This window comes from Daphnia carinata, chromosome 3, assembly GCF_022539665.2.
Source record: "Daphnia carinata strain CSIRO-1 chromosome 3, CSIRO_AGI_Dcar_HiC_V3, whole genome shotgun sequence".
NCBI lineage: Eukaryota > Metazoa > Arthropoda > Branchiopoda > Diplostraca > Daphniidae > Daphnia > Daphnia carinata.
Genome location: NC_081333.1, coordinates 493,128 through 511,873, shown reverse-complemented (window position 1 = coordinate 511,873; position 18,746 = coordinate 493,128). Strand labels below are relative to the sequence as shown.

The window sequence follows — 18,746 nt, the reverse complement described above, 5'->3', positions numbered from 1 at the left end:
AGCTTACTAAAGGTTCCTATACCTTAAATTTGTAAAATGAGCAATTTTCCCACTTTGGAAGAATGCAAACGCCATCTATGAGCTCTTGCTAGAACACAAAGCATGGCTAACTCAACAGTGCGGAAACTCGCTGACCTGAGTGCCGACCACTGACCGCAGATAACAGAACTTTAGGAAAATTCATAGGAAGTAGCTTCCGATTTTGGTGGAAATAGCAAAAAATCTCATCGTCATAAAGTTTTTTCCCCTCCTGTATACCGCCCAAGACAAACAACCACCGCTGTAATAGCCCATTATGGTTTCCGAAAACGACGGATGTTCGGTCACCTACAGAGAACATTTTACGTCCAGACTTCGAAATCGGAAAACACAGTGAAATATCCTAACTGCTAGAATGTTAACAATCAAATGAAACAGCAACATCCTCATGGAAGATCGAGTGGTAACGTCTCATAAGTTTTTGGGTGAATTTTGCATGCAAACGATAAAATTGAGAAAAACAAACCCAGCGTGAATGTTAGCTACCGCTTGCAGTGGCAATAGTTGGTACTAGATCAAAATCCAGTCGTTCTCGTTCTTCCCAACAAGTCGTCAAGAATCTTTAGAGGAAATTCCGTGAGGAAAAAGTGTAGTTTGGTCCAATTTTTCACCAAATTTATGTCTTTAAAATATGTTGATGTAAATGAATCTTGGGGTTTTGAACCGCATGAATTCTAATCAAAAGGTTTGGCACAAATTCATATAATTCCGAAAAAAATACTTACTTTACGAACTAGTTTTATTCAAGTCAGAATCTTTGTTTATTATTTGGGCAGTTTGAGTTGAATCAAGTGTCACCAGTTACTATTTTTTTCTTAACTTATCATTAGGAGGACAAGGTATATCAAGAAAAGATGTATGTCGACTGGTCCTCCTTTTCATTCTTCAACCAAAGCAACCACATAGAAAATAGATCTGTATTGACATCTTTACCTTTATCTCCTGATGCACGTATGTTTGGTTAATTCAGAAATGGGATTCTTGAACATATTAACTTTTCAAAATAAATTTTTCAATTACTGTTCTTCAATATTTAAACTGCTAACCAGTCAAGCAAATAGTTGCATTTGTTGTGCAGCCAATAGCAGCCAATATAGGTATTACCCATCCATCACCTCATTCAGCAAAATTGACTACTGACAGGGAAGTCAACTGGTGCATGGAAGTAAGCATTTTACCATCTATAATTCTTACAGTTGAAAGTGTTTTCCAGGCTTATCAGCACCTGCTCATTAAATTTTGTGTGTATATTGATCAGGTTATTGGTTATGGATTAACTTTACCACTTAACACAGCAACAACAGAACATGATTCAATACGGGATTGTGTTCATGTTTACTGTGAGTGGCTCTCAGCATTACTGCCTCAACCAAAGTCGGCTGTTCCCCTGCCATTGTTAAAGCTACCTAATCATTATTCCAGAAAAATTATTTATCAACTATTTCAAATATTCATTCCTAGACCTGGAGAAGGTAATGTATTGATTAATTACCATTTCTTTATTTTTATATTTTTTCTTATTTTGCATTATTCATTACTTATTATTTTTCATTTATTTTTCATTAAATATTATGATTATCATTTTACTTACAAAAATTAGTATTAGGTCCAAACCAAAAAGTAACTTAATTCACAGCTACTTAATTTGGACTTGCGTCGCTTATTGTCTTTCTTATTAATATTTTCTTTTAAACTTGTTCTATTCCAGCACCGGATTTGATAAATCGCCAAGCTGTTCTTTGTCATAGAGTCCTCCGAACAATCCAATCGGTTGTTATAAACTCCTCAATAATTGACCAGGATACATGGGATTCGCTTCTTTTGCTACTTCTGACCGTCAACGATGTCCTTTTAGCTCCTCCTACTGTTCCAAGTAATTGGTATTGTCAGCAGTTTTTTTATTTAACATACAGTAAAAAATGTAAATTGAAAATTATTATTGCAGATGATATAGGCGATCAGCTTTGTGACCGCGTTTTAAGTGTGCTTTTCGAGATTTGGCTTCATGCATGTGCCAAGAGCTTTCCGTCCCCTCGGATGTGGAAAACTTTAACCGAACTTGCCCAGTCCTGGCGGCATCGCACGAGTTTGATCACTCAATGGAATCGAATCAATTTGGCCTTAACTTCGCGATTACTTTCTGAGTTGTACGGTCCAGCATTTCTTAAATACGCTACAAGTAAGCCGTTTTATCATCTATTCATAAAGAAATAATTATATTTACATTTTATCTCAAATGTAGATGATGAATATATGCTAGTTCCGTCCCAATTATCCGGTGAGGTCTTGGCCCAAACTTGGTATAGACTATTGCACTGCATAGGCAATCCTGTTCAACTGGCACGTCCAAGCGTAATAAGCCAGACTCACAAGTTTTTGCAATATACGATCATCAGTTCTCAAGTATTTATGTAATTGTTGTTACTTGATATGCAGAGATTTATATTTTTTTTTATTTTCTAGCTTTCAGATCCCAGTCTGCACCCATGTCTTTTTTCATTACCAAGTATCTTTGTAGAAGCAATGAAAGGGGTTGCTGGACTGGTTGATGCATTCCTAGGCTTGCGTTCTTCCGTTTTCCCACATGAAAGGACGGATCGTACCACATCTAGTGGGAATTCGGGGCGTTCGACACTTCCAACTGATTTTGCTGGTGTGTGACCCACAATCTATGTTTCAAAAATTTGTCATTAACAAGAACTGTTTTAGGGGCTTCATTACCGTCAAACGCGATGTCCCACAGAGCTCGATGTAATTCTCTATTGCATCTGTTCGGTTCGTGGCTGTTTGAGGCAGCTCTGATTGACTGTGAGACCCAATTCAGTGTTAAAACTTCGGCCGTTGAATCCAACACCTCAAGTCTGCACATGGCTGACAGGTCGCGTGCATCAAGCGTTAGTGTCACAAGCGAATCATCACTCCAATCAAATCGTCCACGTAGTGCTACCGTTGTTGAGCTACCTTCCGATACTTCCATTGGGGGTACGGCAATAGAAGGATACGAAAATGGCCGAGCAGAAGCATTAGGAGCTCTCTGTCGCATTTTTTGTTCAAAGAGTACAGACGAAGAAATATTGCCGCAGTACCTTGCTCGCTTTTACTTGGTGATAAATAATGGTCTAAAAATTAAAGAGGTTCGTAATCTCCCGCTTGTTTTAGAATGGCTCATTATTTATGTTGTTTTCTTTCGTAAATTTTAGGAAAAGTTTATCGGTGAAGCCATGGCAAGCATTTTGTTGCATTCTGCTGATTTGTTTCGTGTTAACCTAGATGGCGTTTTTACGCTGATTCCATCAGTTATAGAATCTTTGGAAGTTATTTTGCTGGCCAAAGATCTCAAAATCAGGTAAAGCACCTTCGCTAAATCATAATTACTCATTATTACATTCAAAAGTACAAAATATGTGTTAAACTTGAAAGACCTAGTGTAAACCGAGTAGATCTACGACGGGCCTCTATCCATGTGCTTTTATCAATCTTGGCCGCACCTCTTCATTTTCACGTAGGCTTAAATTATAATAATGTTCAGTCATTCGTTTGCCGAAGTAACAACAAATTTTCTCTAGTCATTACCAATCAAAGAATTGGCTGGATCTCTTGGTGAACGCAATGCGTTACCGACAGTTTTTTCCAATATCCGCCCACGCCTGACGCAACTTGTGCTGTCTGCTTTACAAGTGGAAACAGATTCTTTGAATAGTCATCTTCTTTTAGGTATATTGTTTTCGAGGAACTGGATTTAACTTTTATAACCATATCCTTTAACATTTTTGTATTGCATGTAATATATCTAAACATCTTGTAGGTGGTTTGGCCAGCCTAATCCAAGATTTGGCAGCATTTGAACAGCCTGAGCAAAGTACAGTATCGCTGGCGCCGAACACTTATCCTACCCCGATGCAAGCTGATAGTGCATCAAACATGATGTCTTCAACTTCAGATACCCACAGTTGTCATAGCACAAGTTCTAACTCGTATCCCAGTGTAAGTGAGATAACATTCGACTCTCACCTTGAACATGATGCGTCATACTCCGACAGGATGTCTTGCACCGGACCGCTTTTAACATTTCCTCTAGGTAAGGTATTTTGTAACTATTGTGGAAGCTTTGCTAAATTTATAATCAAAAAGAGAAACACCTTCCGTGGAACGCAAGTTAAAATTAACCATTTCGGTTTATAAGTTTGTTTTTTATTTATTTTTTTTTTTATTTTTTTTTCTTTCTCTCTTTTTTTTAATGTTTGGCTGTGGGATAGGGTCTTTCCATGGTGTGGTGAACGCCACCTTCCATCTGGTATCTTCCAAGCTTCTTGCATTATGGAAAGCAGATCTAAATACTTCTCTTGCTGCACTGGAACTCCTTGCATTTATGGCGGAGATTTTGGCGAAGCTACGAGTTCCTGATCAACGTAGGTTCTCTTTCTGTAACGTTTGTTTTCCTTGTTTGTATTATACTACAAACTTTTGCAATATGTAGGGGAAAGTCGTCGAGTAATTCGCGTTCTTTGCGAGTATATTTCGGTGCAGTGTTCTCGCCCACCACCGGCACATTCCAAAGACCTTCATTCTACGATAGTTGCAGCTTTTAATTGTTGTGCCTCGTGGTTGTTCGCACATCCTTATCTGGCAACGGACTCCGAATGCATGAATCTCATTCTTCAGGTTATAGAACTGGGAATCTCCGGGTCAAAGTCGCAGGTAAAAAAATAAATAAATAATAACAATAACTGGAAATGGAACTAAACCGAATTTGCAGACAGGGAAAGCTGGCGAAATTCTACAGCTGAAACATGAAAAACACTTGAAGCCTGTATCTCTTCGGGTTCGTGACGCTGCGGAATTTTTACTAACGTCTTTGGTGGAACAAGTTGGTAACTTTCCTTCCCCAACTGGAACTGACTCTCTATCCTGCCTTTTAAATGAAGAAGACCTGTTGCAAAAATCATGTGTACCGAAAACTGACTCCAGTAAATCTCCCATCTCAGCTTCCCAGCATTTCCGATATTTTGCTGCATCAGAAGGAACCATTCTACTTGGTGTGTTGGAGCAGTCTCCTAGCAGAACGTTAGGTAAGGATTCACGATTATCCTTCAAATAAAACCGATGTAAATATCCATGATCTCTAGACTCCGACCCCATGGTTACAATCCTTATCCGCAATCAATTTGGCCGGCAAGTTTGGGCTTCGCAGATACGTCACTTACCACGACACAAGTGTGGAGTTCACAGCTATATGGTCAATCCTGGGCGACCCTTGCCAATGAACGATTTTGGACCGGTATTCGCCTTTGAGCCGCAGTACTTTCCTGAATCTGTGGATCGAGTGCGGCGTTGTTTGGCGTAACATTCATCATTTCAAAAACCTTATCACCTGCCCGAATTAATGATTTAATATGTATTGCAGAGATAAAACACTACCTAGTATGGACACGCCATTAATGATCGACGATCGCATAGCGGCAGAATTAGACAAACTTGGTAGATTGGTCGATGGGTCAGTAACTTCAAAAAATTCAGAAGTTCAAGAAGAAACTGGAGCTAAGCTGGAGTGCCAATCTCCTCCGCTCTGTAACGAATTTCAAACAGCCCGGCTATTCTTGTCGCATATCGGCTTCCTTTCTGTTGAGGGCCTTCAAGTACGTTAGTTATACCTAACACGAATGATATTTTATTCAATATCTGCTTTTATATTATCTTTCAGGAAAACTCCATTAGAGGAAGTTCATTAATTGGATTAGATGCATCTTCTGCACATTTTTCAGAAGACTTGGATTCTCTCGACCGATTGGGAAGCCGTAGTCATGACACAGTTTGTGTGTTTTACGTTCGGTCAGGACAAAAAGACAGTTACGATATCCTCTCCAATACGGTAGGCAAAATCTTGCTGTTTCGATTGCTCTTTTCGTTTTTCTAATACGAATAATTCTCTTTTGCGGTCTAGACGTTGACCTCATCATTGAATCCGCATTTTGTGGAATTTCTGCAAACTTTAGGATGGTCTCAAGGTAAGATTTGTCATGGATACCGTAAATAAGACTAATCAACGAGAAAAAAAAACTACGTTGTTTCATAAGTTAACTATGTATCGTTAAAGAGCGAAAAAATTGTTACAATTGTTATTTGATAAAATTTTTCCGCGTTAATAATGAAATGTATTTTGATCATCGCAGCACAAGTGAAAGCCGACTTCGAAAAAAGGATAGGAACAGACTTCGAAACAAATTGTCTTCAAGTAAATTTCCAATACCTTTACTGGGCTGACGGAGTTTCCGAAATCTTATTTGGTGTTCCGGCCTTAAACTCGTCTTTGACATCATCAGTATCTTGTATTGACATTTGCTTTCTAATTTTCAATTCAAACCAATTTTCTTTAACGTATTATTTTGCACTAGCACCATTTCACCAGTCATCGACGCCGTGTCAATCGTTGGAAAATCATTTGAAAACCGAAGAAAGACAAACATCCCCGTCCAAAAGAGTCACCAAAAATGCTAGTTTATCCATTTCGGAAGTTAAAACGGTCGTCGTGTGGTGTGAAAGCTTTGAGGACCACCATCATTTCCCAATTGGTAAGTCCTCACTTTTGATTCAACTGTCACCATTCACTGTTACAGAATCTGGAAATTCTCATCTGATAATGAATTATATGACGAATATTCACTTTCGCATATTTTTACATTTGTGTGCACACAAAAAATAATAATTAACTTAACGAAAGTGTAGTAGTTGATTTAATCCTTGACCAAAGTAACATCTTTCGAATAAAGGTGACTTGCTGGAGACGATTTGGAATGGCCGTGATAACGTTGGACACGTGAAAACAGAAGAATTAGTAGGCGACTGCTTCATTATTTTTATTCATGCGCAGCAGTCAGGATTATACCGTATTCATTTGCGAGGACCTCATTCGAAGTAAGTACTTAATTATATGAACTTCATCTGTGCTAGACTATTTATTCTATGTTCTTATAGGTTAAATTTTGCTACGCCGTTGGTTGACGGAATGGTAGTGTCTCGTCGTGCACTCGGATCACTTGTAAGACAGACTACCGTGAATGCTGGAAAACGCCGACGTCTGGATCATGACAGGTAGTCATTGCCTTATGTGATGTTCAACACTTTCTGTAACATAATGAGCTTAAACCTTTTCTCGTATTAATAGTTACCAACTTCCACACATTCGCCGTAAACTGAAAATATCAGAAATTGCGACGAAGTATCGGTCGGAAATGGATGTCCCATCGTTTTATTCAAGCTTATTTTACAGTCCTGATGTAGGACCTTAAAATCTTTATTTAAATGTTATTCGAAAATCCTGTCATTAGATTAAAAATAAAGTGTACTTCTTCACTTTTCCACATTTTGGATCCTTTTGGAAAGTACTATGCACACTAACTTTAGCTATTGCTACTATGAATAAGTTACACTAAAATAAAAATTTCGCAAATTATGGCTTCCACACGCAGTTTCTTCTCAGTGACGTTGGATGTAAGCACACGTATCCATTAGTTTCTAATCATATGCTGTTGCAAGTGTCCTAAAGAGAAAAAAATACAACAATAAATAACAGAAATTTTAATCTTTGGTACGCTTTTTTTCGCCATTGGAAAACGTCCGTGGTCGCTACCAGTGCCAAACGAAATAAGAGGGCACGCAAGGTACAAGATACAAGGTGGCAAGATTAAACAATTCGAGGACTACGCGATTCTATCATTCTCTCTTGCAGAGATCATTGCCGGGCCAATCTCTACCACTACTACATTGCATGGTACCTAAAGGACATGGTACTTGCAGATACTTGACTAGTACTGGGGGTTCTGGCCTCGAGGGCTAACGAAATCTAGGGATTTTGATTTTGGAAGAACAGTCAGGTAAAAATCTATTTTAGCAAAGCATTTTTTACAATGCCTTTTAGACATCACCTTATTATTTTACTTTACTGCAACATCAAAATATAATATTACATCAGTTATTCAAGTGTAAGCTAAACAATGTTGTGGATAAACAAGATAGAGTTAACAAAAACAAAAACATTTGACAACTCTGCTGAGAAAATTCATTTTTTAACTGTAAAGACTGTAAAGACACTACTACTAGCTAGTCCTGGTATTTGGTGAGCGTCTGCAGGGTGTGTCGTTTTGAAACTGTCAGTGGTTCATGCTTGTCAGTTAAGTTTCGAAATGTGGCAAAAGTCCATTTTGCGATTCCCCAAGTTAACATGTTTACTTATATTAGCTGCTATTCTTGGGGAACATAGTGTTGTCGGCCAGTTCGAATGGCAGTCTCGTGATGAATTTGATGCTCTAAAATATCAAATGGATTCAGTTACCGCAGAAAATTGCCCCATTAAAAATGTCAACGAATTACACATGCCTGAAGATGCAGTTTCTCATTTACCTGATATTAAAGATATCAACATTAATCCTGTGTTTCCCAATAGAACAGCACTGTTGCATCTACACAACATGGCACTCAATCGTGCTTTTTTTTGGAGTTACATTTTACAAGCCCGTTTTATTAGACCTGCCACCAATGACACATATGATCCTGGAATGATGTACTACTTTCTTTCAACTGTTGCTGATGTGTCATCAAATCCACGGCTAAATAGCAGTGCAGTTTACTTCAGTCCAAACATGTCTTATACCTCATCATACAGATCGTTTTTTAACAAAACCCTCCCCTTATTTGCCCCACGGACTTTTAGAGCTGATGATTACAATGACCCTATTCATCTTGAAAGATACTCTACATTAAACATGTTTGATGTTCGTGACCTTGGGGCCATCTCAAAAAACAGCAAGAGTGAAAACTATACCACTGACTACTATCGTATCAATAAATGGTACCAAGCTTGGCTTCCTGATCAAGTGGATGGGAGACAAGATACAAAAACAACCTATCAAGTGAAAATTCGATACGCCAACAACACAAATGAGACTTTCACATTCCATGGACCGCCCGGTGCTGATGAAGTCCCCGGACCACTTAAATGGACTCAGCCTTACTTTGATTGTGGAAGATCAAACAAATGGATCGTGGGAGCTGTTGTTCCAATCGCGGACATATTTCCACGTCATACTGGTTTTCGCCACATTGAATACCCTACGTAAATATAGTTTTTCGTTAACGTATTCAAACATTTTATAATATAATTTATATCATCATAGATACACCGCCGCAGCTGTTATGGAAATGGACTTTGAAAGAATAGACATTAACCAGTGCCCTAAAGGTCAGGGAAATGATGGCCCTAATCGATTTTCCGATACTGCTAGGTGTAAAGAAACAACAGAGGTAAAGTTTCCAAAAAAAAGTAGCTCAGCAAATTTGAAGAATTTTGCTTTGAATTTTTCATAGTGTGAACCTATTCATGGATATGGATTCCGGCGAGGTGGGTATCAGTGTAGATGTAAACCTGGACATCGACTGCCTAATACTGTGCGTCGACCTTATCTCGGCGAAATTTTGGAACGAGCCACAAGTGAACAGCATAATGAAAATTTTCATTGCGATAAAATTGGATGTAAGTGATTACACTTTCATGTATTTCTTAGCTGCTCTCGTACAAATAATGTATGGCCTGTATCTTAAACAGGGATTCAAAAACAGCCCGTACAATGGGGAAAGATGTCACCATTATTACGCCTTCAGTATTTGGAGCGTAATAGCAACTACATGAATTCTACCCAAGGTCCAAATTCTACACACACGAAAGCGAAAAATATTGATCATATAATTAGTTATATTCGGTCGGTCAACGAACATAACTGCAATAATCGGTAAGTGTTTGTTAGTTTTTCGGCCTCTTTTTTTCGTTTTTTATTCGATTCTCTTCCATCCATCCATTGTTTGTTTTTTCGATTTTTGCCTTGCTTAGAACTTCAGTTCAGGATCGTGATATTTTTTTTCTTAATGTCTTAGAGCGCTTTTTTCACCGGACGATCTGATCTTGCATGGCGACATCGGTTTCGGTGCAGAACAACAATTTGAAAATGAAGCTCGTATGGCCCTACGATTGGCAAACTTTTTGAGCGCATTTTTGCAGGTAGAGAATTTTGTTTTCACTTTAAAAGGTTTTTATTTCAATTGACAATTGTTTATATCTAGGTTGTTGATTCGACGGAAGTATTTTCGGGCAATCGTTTACCTGATCGACCTCTAACTGAAGATCAGTTAATGGCCGAAACTTTAGCACTTGTACTTGGAAATACCAAAATCTGGGCTGCCGGAACGTTTTGGGAGCGTCGTAAGTTTCCTAATCGTACTCTATTCGCTCCTTACGCCTACAAGGAACAATTGAACACCCGAAAGTTCAAACTTGAAGATTTAGCTCGCCTGAATTCTACTGGTATTACCGTATCTTTCAAAATACTGAGAATTTGTGATGCGAACTTTTTTCGTTTCTGTAAACAGACGATTTGTACCTCAAAAAACCTTGGTATCAACATTTAAAATCACGTTGGTCGACCAACTTTGATGACCTGGAAAAGTATTATCTGAAAATCCGCATCCGTTCAGAAGAATATGCCGATCATACCCAGAAATATGAACATTTTCCGATATCTTACAAGTAAGGCAACTTTGACTAGTACTATGAAGGTGTACGTTATTTGATTTCATTAGTCAAAGAATTGATAAAGTGGATAGCCTCGTCTGTTTCCAGTTTTTATTTATCCAATTTCTTTTTGTTTTAGAGCTGCTGATCTCCGCCATGGATATTGGACACGCCCTTATTTCGATTGCAACGGCTTCGTTAAAAAATGGGTTTCAACTTATGCAGCCCCATTTTTTGGCTGGGATTCATTGCGAACTAAGTTAGAATTTAAAGGAGTTGTTACCGTAACTATGGATCTGCAAACTCTAGATATAAATCAGTGCCCTGGCAAGTATCATACACCTAACGCTTTTAAAGAAACCAACAAGTGTGATCTCAAGACTTCATATGTAAGTGCATTTTACATTTGATTTGGTTAAACGCAGAATTTTCATTACATTTTGACTCTTCTATGTCTATATGTTCAAATTTTAGTGTGTTCCAATTTTGGGAAGAGGCTTTGATACTGGCGGTTACAAGTGTGAATGCAAACAAGGCTACGAGTACCCTTTCGAAGATGCCATAACTTATTTCGACGGACAACTAGTCGAATCAGAGTTTCTGAATTTAGTGGCAAACCAGGCAACACGATATGACATGTACAAGTGCCGTCTTGCAAGTGCCTCTACAAACACCTCGACTTGGATTATGATTTTTGTTTTTGCTGTTATCACTAATATGGTAACATTATGTTTCACGCGATAGGAGCTACTTGAGTAGTGGATTCTTAAGAGAAATGTGCCTTTTTTTACAGTTGTTTGTATGAACGTTTTCGATTTTAACACGTGACACCCATTCCGTCCATTATAGATTTTTCTCAACTTTACAATGCGTCATCCGTCCGCAGCTAGTTTTTGAATCTCCTTATTGTCATTTGTCCAAAACATTCCTAGTTGAAAAAGAAACAAACAAAAAAAATAAAGTTAGTTTTTTTCTAGACTTTGATCAATCTTTTCAATTTGACATTCCTCTGGTGGTGTTGTCTTGTTTGGCGACCAATTGTGTTTCTATTAGTTTCGTGAGAAGCCTTTGCTGTACCTTGTTTGGCTTGTGGATGTGACGTAGAAGTACAATGTTCAACGAGACTTTTATGTAACTATTTATGATCTTTTTATTCTCTGCAACTGCCGAACAAATTACCCGTAAATTACATTGGTTACTTCAAGCCGCACACGATCTTCTAGCAAAGGTCTTTGGGTGCCCTTTCATGTGATAAAAACTTCTCGTGGCACCTTTTTTCCCTCCTGTGCACGCTTTGGTATTGAAATAGAATGCATTATGATTTTATTGCAAAGAATTACATCAGAAGTTGCTATTCAAGCGCGAAATAGCAATCTTGCGTGCCACTTCCTAATCATCCCTCGCGGACGTGCACCTTAAAAATACAAAACGAATGAGCTGACCGAAACCTGTGCCCCTCACGCGAAACGCAGCGTTAATTATGGCAATCCGTTTTACGCAGAAAAAAAAAATATTTTCGGCCTTTTCTGTTTTACTGCTATCGCCATCTATCGGCCACGTTTCTAGTTAATTCTCTACATATACACTGACCGAAAAAAATTTTAAGCCCGACTTTTTGTTTTTTACGGTAAATTAACAAAGTAAAAGCCTAATATAAAAATTTACCCCATTTTCGTGATCAGCGATCAATTTCGAATCGGAATAATGTATTTTTAATGAAATCTAGGATATGATGAAAATTGGAAAAGTGAGAAGGCTATAGCCTTCTTACTTTTTCAAGTTTGGCAAAATTTTAGATTTTGCTTTAAATACATGGTTTCGATGCAGAATTGAACGGGCATCCCGAATATGAGGGTTGTTTTCTAGTGGGCCTCATAGTTTTTGAATAAAACGTAAAACGGTAAAAGCTAGGTTAAAAAATAAGCCCGGGCTTATATTGTCGGGCTTAAAATTTTTTCCTATTAAAAAATAATAGCATTAAGTCTAGATAACTATAGATGATTCTGATTCAAGATTAACCAAGGAACACGAAAATGAAATTTGTTTTTACGTAGAGTTCATGGTTTTTGAATAATCAAAGAAGTTTAATGTGTCATGCTAGCGCTGTAGCGTACTGGCGCGCTAGTAATGGTTTCGATTCGCACACACTAATTTTATATTTTAGATTACTCCAAAACTACATACTCTACGTAAAAACAAATTCCATATTCGTGTTCCTTGTTAATTTTGAATGGGAATTATGTATAGTTATCGAGATTTAATGATATTATTTGTTAATAGGACAAAATGTTAAGCCCGACAATATAAGCCCGGCCTTCTGTTTTTTTTTTGTTTAATTCAAAAACTATAAGGCCAATTAAAAAAAAAACTTTATATTCGTGATCAGCATTCCATTCTACATCGAAATCATGTATTTTAAGCCAAATTTGAAATTTGGCCAAAATTGGAAAAGTGAGAAGGCTTATAGCCTTCTCACTTTTTCAATTTTCTTAAAATCCTAAATTTCATTTAAAATACATTATTCCGATTCGAAATTGATCGCTGATCACGAAAATGGGGTATATTTTTATATTAGGCTTCTAATTTTTGAATTAACCGTAAAAAACAGAAGGCCGGGCTGATTTTGTCGGGCTTAAAATTTTTTCCTATTAAAAAATGATATCATTAAATCTAGATAACTATATATGATTCTGATTCAAAACTTAACAAGGAACACGAAAACGAAATTAGCAGTAAAACAGAAAAAATGGCCAGTATTTTTTATTTTTATTTTGGGTAAAACGGATTGCCATAGTTTATACATGACCTCCGACGCTCATTCAGACTAGTGCAACGCCCGTCTTCATTGTCATAGCGTCGATAAGGCATTCGTTAGGGCTCGTCGTCTCTACCCTCACTTGTGGTCTCGGTTGTCCCCATGGTGACAAAACAGTATTGACCAAGCAGGAACGTAATGTGGGTCTTTTAGTTGGGTATTCGTTTGCTGCCAGTTGTATTTTCACAGTGTGCCCATATATAAATCTATTTTGATTTTAGTGTAAAACTGAACCTGAAAGTTTTCGTGAGTGAACCTTTGTTTCTGCAAAATGCCTATCAAATTTCGTAGTAAAAATGAAACTTACAGTAACGGTTTTCCGGCAAAACAGAAAAAAATTCATAAAGCTACGTCACAAGTTCACCTCACAAATGCGTCTCAGGATTTTGGTTTGAAGGGTTCAAATATGCAAATTAATTTTCGAATCGGCTCAAACCGCGCCTACGAGACGCTTCCGATTGACAAACCTTTACCGATTTCGAGTTGCAAGTCTGAGGATTGTCTGCATGCTTCCCTCCGCCGCGAGACGTTGACGACGCGAAAGATTTTGTCGGATCGACCAGCAACAGCCCTCGTATCAAAGTAAATCTTTAATTTAAATATCCTAATTCATCTTCCGAAAACAATGAAACCACACTTAGACAGTTCCAAACGTAAATACGTGCACACTATATTGCAATTGTTTTTGTTCCCTTTTGTGTCCAGACGAAACCCTTATTCTTCCTTGCATCGCCCAGCGACAAGTAGCTCATCTTCTCGAGAAGATCGTTCAACGAAGCCGCAAAGAGACTGGATTCCACCTCCGCACACCAGTCGCCGATCGTGGTCTAGCAGCATCGATAGTGAGCTGGCAACTGTTGGAAGTTACGACACGGTTACTGAATACAGTCTCGAAGATAAACAGTCATTTGCGGTATTTAGCAGCGCTTCCAGTGACAGCCCCGAACGCCTCGAGCCCGACACTTCACTGCAAGATATTAACGACCCGGTTTTTTTGGAACAAGAAAAACCAGCGCATAACTTCAAAAAACCAATAATATGCACCACCAATTCAAGACAACCAGGCCAATTACAATCTTCGGATTGCACGCAATATAAACATCCCGATGCACTCACGAAAATTGAAGCCGATCCCAGGTTACATCGGTCTGAGTCTTACGCGATCAATGACCAATTACAACCAAATAACAGACAATGTACTACTGCACCTACACCTGAACCTATGACGTTACAAAACGTCAATTGTAATCCATGCGTAGAGACCAATAATATTCAACGACCATCTGCTGTGGTCGACGTTAGCGCGGATGACAATCTCGCACCTGTTTCCGGAGCATCAAATTTGATTGACGATTCAGTAGATGAGATGAGTAGTATTCGCAGTCCATCAGGTGGAAGCGAAAAGCCAGTAAATCAATCGTTTCAAATTGTTACGCGGAAGCAGGAGCCCGAAGCAAAAAACGAAGAATCAAGGAAAGACCAATCAACTAAAAAGGAAAATAATGTGTTATCGGAAATATTAAACTTTTTGGACGATGCCAACAGTGACACACCAGTTTTACGGTCGCCACTTCTTGCCATAAATTCCGAAACAGAATCAAATGCTGAAGGAGGTTTTAGAAGACCCCGTTGCGAAGGTGTCACCAGGTTGCACGGCATGAGCATGGCTGAGCTAATCGAAGAGGTCCTAAGCCTTCAGGTAATTTATCATTACTAGTTACGTAACTCATCTGACCAAACACACTTAAGGAACTGGTCGAATCAAATTACAACTACTAAATTTGATCATTTTTCACATTACCCAGATGCTAGTTGAGGATAAAGACAATAAAATCTTGGTTATGGAACGAGCTCTCCAACATCAAAGAGAACTTTTGGCACGCAATGTGAAAACAGCCAAGCGTGAATTGAACTTGCGTTGTAAAGCTCAAAAGGAGGAATACGAGACGAATACGAGTCGCAACTTTCAGTTTATTCAACAGCTTGTCGAGGAAAAGAAGAGGTTAGCTGAAAAATGTGAATCATTGGCCGCCGAAATGCGACAGCAAACTATCAAAATCGAAAACGAAAAGAGAATGAGCGACGAAAGGCATAATGCCGAAATCCGTCGGTTAAAGCAGGTAACCAATTCATTTTGAAAGTAAGTTCATACAAAAATAAGTAAATACATAAAATAACGGCTGAAATTCAAATCTTTGCACCAATAAGTTATGGTTAAGCCTTTGCGTTTTAAGTCACAAATATTCAGCACCCGTTACATGGCGGTATTTTGATGTAAAAATTAAAGATAATGGACAAATTTTACAGCAAAAAGACACTAATATATGTTTTAAAATTCCTAGGCGTTGGGAAAAGATCAACGCTCCCACCAAGAGAAGTGGTTGGCTGATCGTACTGAGTAAGCACGAAAAGTTTTAAACATGCCTAAAGAGGTTGATAAAATAATATATTGTTATTGATTTACGTCCTCCCAAACAAGACACATACGTGAAGCAACGGCAAGAGGGCTAGAGCCGGAATTGCGGCGACTTATGAGTCAGCACCACACCGAGTTACAGAGCCTGCGCTCTATTCATCAAGAAGAAATCAGTCGAATTGAGCAGACTCACTTGAACAAAACTGCTCAACAACTAAACGCGCTTCGAGAAAAAATGGACAATGATCGTGAAGAAGCCTGCGCCAAAGAACGTGAAATAATGCGTGCAAAATATGACAAACAATTAGACGAAATGGAGGCTATTCACGCATCTAAATGCCAGCGAATGCAGGTAAATATAAGTGTTCGCAGATGGTCACCTTTTACTCGGATGATTGTTAGAGTTTTTTTTCTTATTTTTCATGAGATCGAGATCGAGCGGGAGAGGGCTCGTTGGAGTGAAGAGGAGTCCCGTATGAAAACCCAGGATGATGAAAGAATGCGTCGTCTTGAAGAGAAACGTAGAAAAGAAAACATTGCAGCTCAGCAGCTGTTACAAGCAGAAATCGGGACGCTCAAGCAGCAACATGTTGAGCACCTCGCTCAACTGAGAAAAAATTGGGAAGAGGAAAAGCAAGAAGAAATTAGAGCTATAAAACATCATTTGGAAATGGATTCTAAAGAACGTGAAAGGCGGCTCCTCGAAACCCAAAGAAAAGAACGTGACGAAGATGCACAAAAATTGAACTCTCATTTTGCGGACGAGCTCAAACGGCAACACGTATGATTGCAGACAGAAACATTTGCTTTTATGAAACGCTTACAATTAATTATTTTATGCACCTCCCTAGGAACAATGGAGAAAAATGTCGGAAGAACAATTGGAGCGCGTTAGGGAAAAAAACGCAGAAGAAATAAGTAGATTAGATCAAGTTGAATTCGAATTGCGCAACAAACTGGTATTTGTGGATTCCTTTCGTTGCGCACAGGTCATACTAAAATTGCATCTATGTCTAGGTTGAAATGCGACGTACCTTAACCGATCGTGATGAAGAACTGGCTGCTTTACGGCTGACCCTTTTCCAAATCGTAAAGGAAAACAAAGATATTAAGCAAACGTTAGAAAAATTTTCTGCAGAGCGTTCTGATCTAAGGAAGGTATTACAAAAGGAATTGGACGATGAATTTTGTAAACTGAACGAAGAAAAGAGGGAGCTCCAAGAAGATTGTAGCCGGCTGAAATCCGAACACCGCATAGAAATAAACAAAAAGATCTCAGAGATATCAAATCTGTCCGCTACGCATGAACAAATGCTAGGCGACATCCACGAAAAGGTAAGACATGTACCACCATCAACGTGTACTTAACCCCATGATTCACTTGACTGGTTTATTACTAATAACGGTTAATTTTCTTTACAGGTTAAACAAGCCGTTGCGAAAAAAGATGACGCATTGGCACAGATGCAAGAAAAACTTAAAACTGCCATTTCCCGTTGTCAGCATCTGGAGGAATTATTAGACCGGCAACAAAGAGATTTGATTATACGGAAAAAGTGAGCAATACTGGCGTTCCAGGATATGCCTATATGTTTCGTGCGTCTTATTTCAACAAACTTTACCGTTAAAAACGCCGTCCTTCTTGCCCATTATGGAAATCCGTTTTACCCAAAATAAAAATAAAAAATAATTTCTGTTTTATTGCTGTCGCCATCTACCGGTCACGTTTTTAGTTAATTCTCTAGATACACTAACCGAAAAAAGTTTTAAGCCCGATTAAATAAGCCCGAGTCAATAAGCCCGACTTTCTGATTTTTAAGGTTAATTAACAAAGTAAAGGCCTAATATAAAAATATACCCCATTTTCGTGATCAGCGATCAATTTCGAATCGGAATAATGAATTTTTAATGAAATCTAGGATTTGATGAAAATTGGAAAAGTGAGAAGGCTATAGCCTTCTTACTTTTTCAATTTTGGCAAAATTTTAGATTTCGCTTTAAATACATGTTTTCGATGCAGAATTGAACGGGCATCACGAATATGAGGGTTGTTTTCTCGTGGGACTCATAGTTTTTTAGTAAAACGTAAAAAACGGTGAAGTTGGGTTTATTAAAATGAGCCCGACTAAAAAAATAAGCCCGACGTTATCTTTAAATTACGATTATTTCAAAAACGGCTTACTTGACAAAAAAAACAAATGGTTTTTCTGAATCAGCGTTAAAATTGGGTTATACTGTGGGATTTTCATCGCATTCCGAGAGATTTCGATTTTTTTCCGATTTTGACAAAAGTGGGAAGGCTATAGCCTTCTCACTTTTTCAATTTTGGCAAAATTTTAGATTTCACTTTAAATACATGGTTGCGATGCAGAATTGAACGGGCATCACGAATGTGAGGGTTGTTTTCTCGTGGGACTCAGAGTTTTTTAATAAAACGTAAAAAACGGTAAAAGTTGGCTTAAAAAATAAACCCGCGCTTATATCGCCGGGTTTAAATTTTTTTCCTATTAAAAAAATAATAGCATTAAATCTAGATAACTATAGATGATTCTGATTCAAAATTAACCAAGGAACACGAAAATGGAATTTTTTTTTACGTAGAGCTTATAGTTTTGGAGTAATCTAAAATATAAAATTAGTGTGTGTGCGAATAGAAACCATTACTAGCGCGCCAGTACGCTATAGCGCTAGCGTGACACATCAAGCTTCTTTGATTATCCAAAAACCATAAACTCTACGTAAAAACAAATTTCATTTTCGTGTTCCTTGTTAAATTTTGAATCAGAATCATATATAGTTATCTAGATTTAATGATATTAGTTTTTAATAGGAAAAAATTTTAAGCCCGACAATATAAGCCCGACTTTCTGCTGTATCGCGCTAGCGCTGTAGCATACTGGCGCGCTAGCATTGCGTTA

General features: G+C 38.1%; 3 protein-coding genes across 3 annotated transcripts; all 3 read left to right on the top strand.

Annotated features, from left to right (window-relative positions):
- The first annotated feature begins 573 nt into the window (after nt 1–573).
- LOC130693201 (ral GTPase-activating protein subunit beta-like) lies at nt 574–7,394 on the top strand. The gene is made up of 25 exons (XM_057516323.2): nt 574–724; nt 870–990; nt 1,089–1,204; nt 1,298–1,511; nt 1,748–1,912; nt 1,985–2,218; nt 2,282–2,442; nt 2,503–2,692; nt 2,749–3,173; nt 3,240–3,385; nt 3,460–3,541; nt 3,606–3,753; nt 3,845–4,117; nt 4,296–4,448; nt 4,517–4,737; nt 4,796–5,108; nt 5,166–5,379; nt 5,444–5,675; nt 5,741–5,908; nt 5,981–6,044; nt 6,210–6,365; nt 6,432–6,608; nt 6,807–6,951; nt 7,012–7,128; nt 7,202–7,394. The coding sequence occupies exons 1-25, from the start codon at nt 683–685 to the stop codon at nt 7,323–7,325; spliced, it is 4,401 nt and encodes a 1,466-aa protein (XP_057372306.1). The 5' UTR covers nt 574–682; the 3' UTR covers nt 7,326–7,394.
- Nucleotides 7,395–8,135: 741 nt separating this feature from the next.
- On the top strand, nt 8,136–11,756 carry LOC130693056 (uncharacterized). The gene is made up of 9 exons (XM_057516178.2): nt 8,136–9,148; nt 9,210–9,336; nt 9,400–9,565; nt 9,638–9,821; nt 9,964–10,087; nt 10,150–10,390; nt 10,456–10,612; nt 10,737–10,986; nt 11,072–11,756. The coding sequence occupies exons 1-9, from the start codon at nt 8,220–8,222 to the stop codon at nt 11,339–11,341; spliced, it is 2,448 nt and encodes an 815-aa protein (XP_057372161.1). The 5' UTR covers nt 8,136–8,219; the 3' UTR covers nt 11,342–11,756.
- Nucleotides 11,757–13,651: 1,895 nt separating this feature from the next.
- Nucleotides 13,652–17,518, top strand: LOC130693051 (centrosomal protein of 131 kDa-like). Its single transcript, XM_057516170.2, has 9 exons — nt 13,652–13,994; nt 14,118–15,111; nt 15,218–15,532; nt 15,755–15,810; nt 15,892–16,180; nt 16,256–16,609; nt 16,680–16,787; nt 16,846–17,163; nt 17,251–17,518. The coding sequence occupies exons 1-9, from the start codon at nt 13,684–13,686 to the stop codon at nt 17,386–17,388; spliced, it is 2,883 nt and encodes a 960-aa protein (XP_057372153.1). The 5' UTR covers nt 13,652–13,683; the 3' UTR covers nt 17,389–17,518.
- Nucleotides 17,519–18,746: the final 1,228 nt, after the last annotated feature.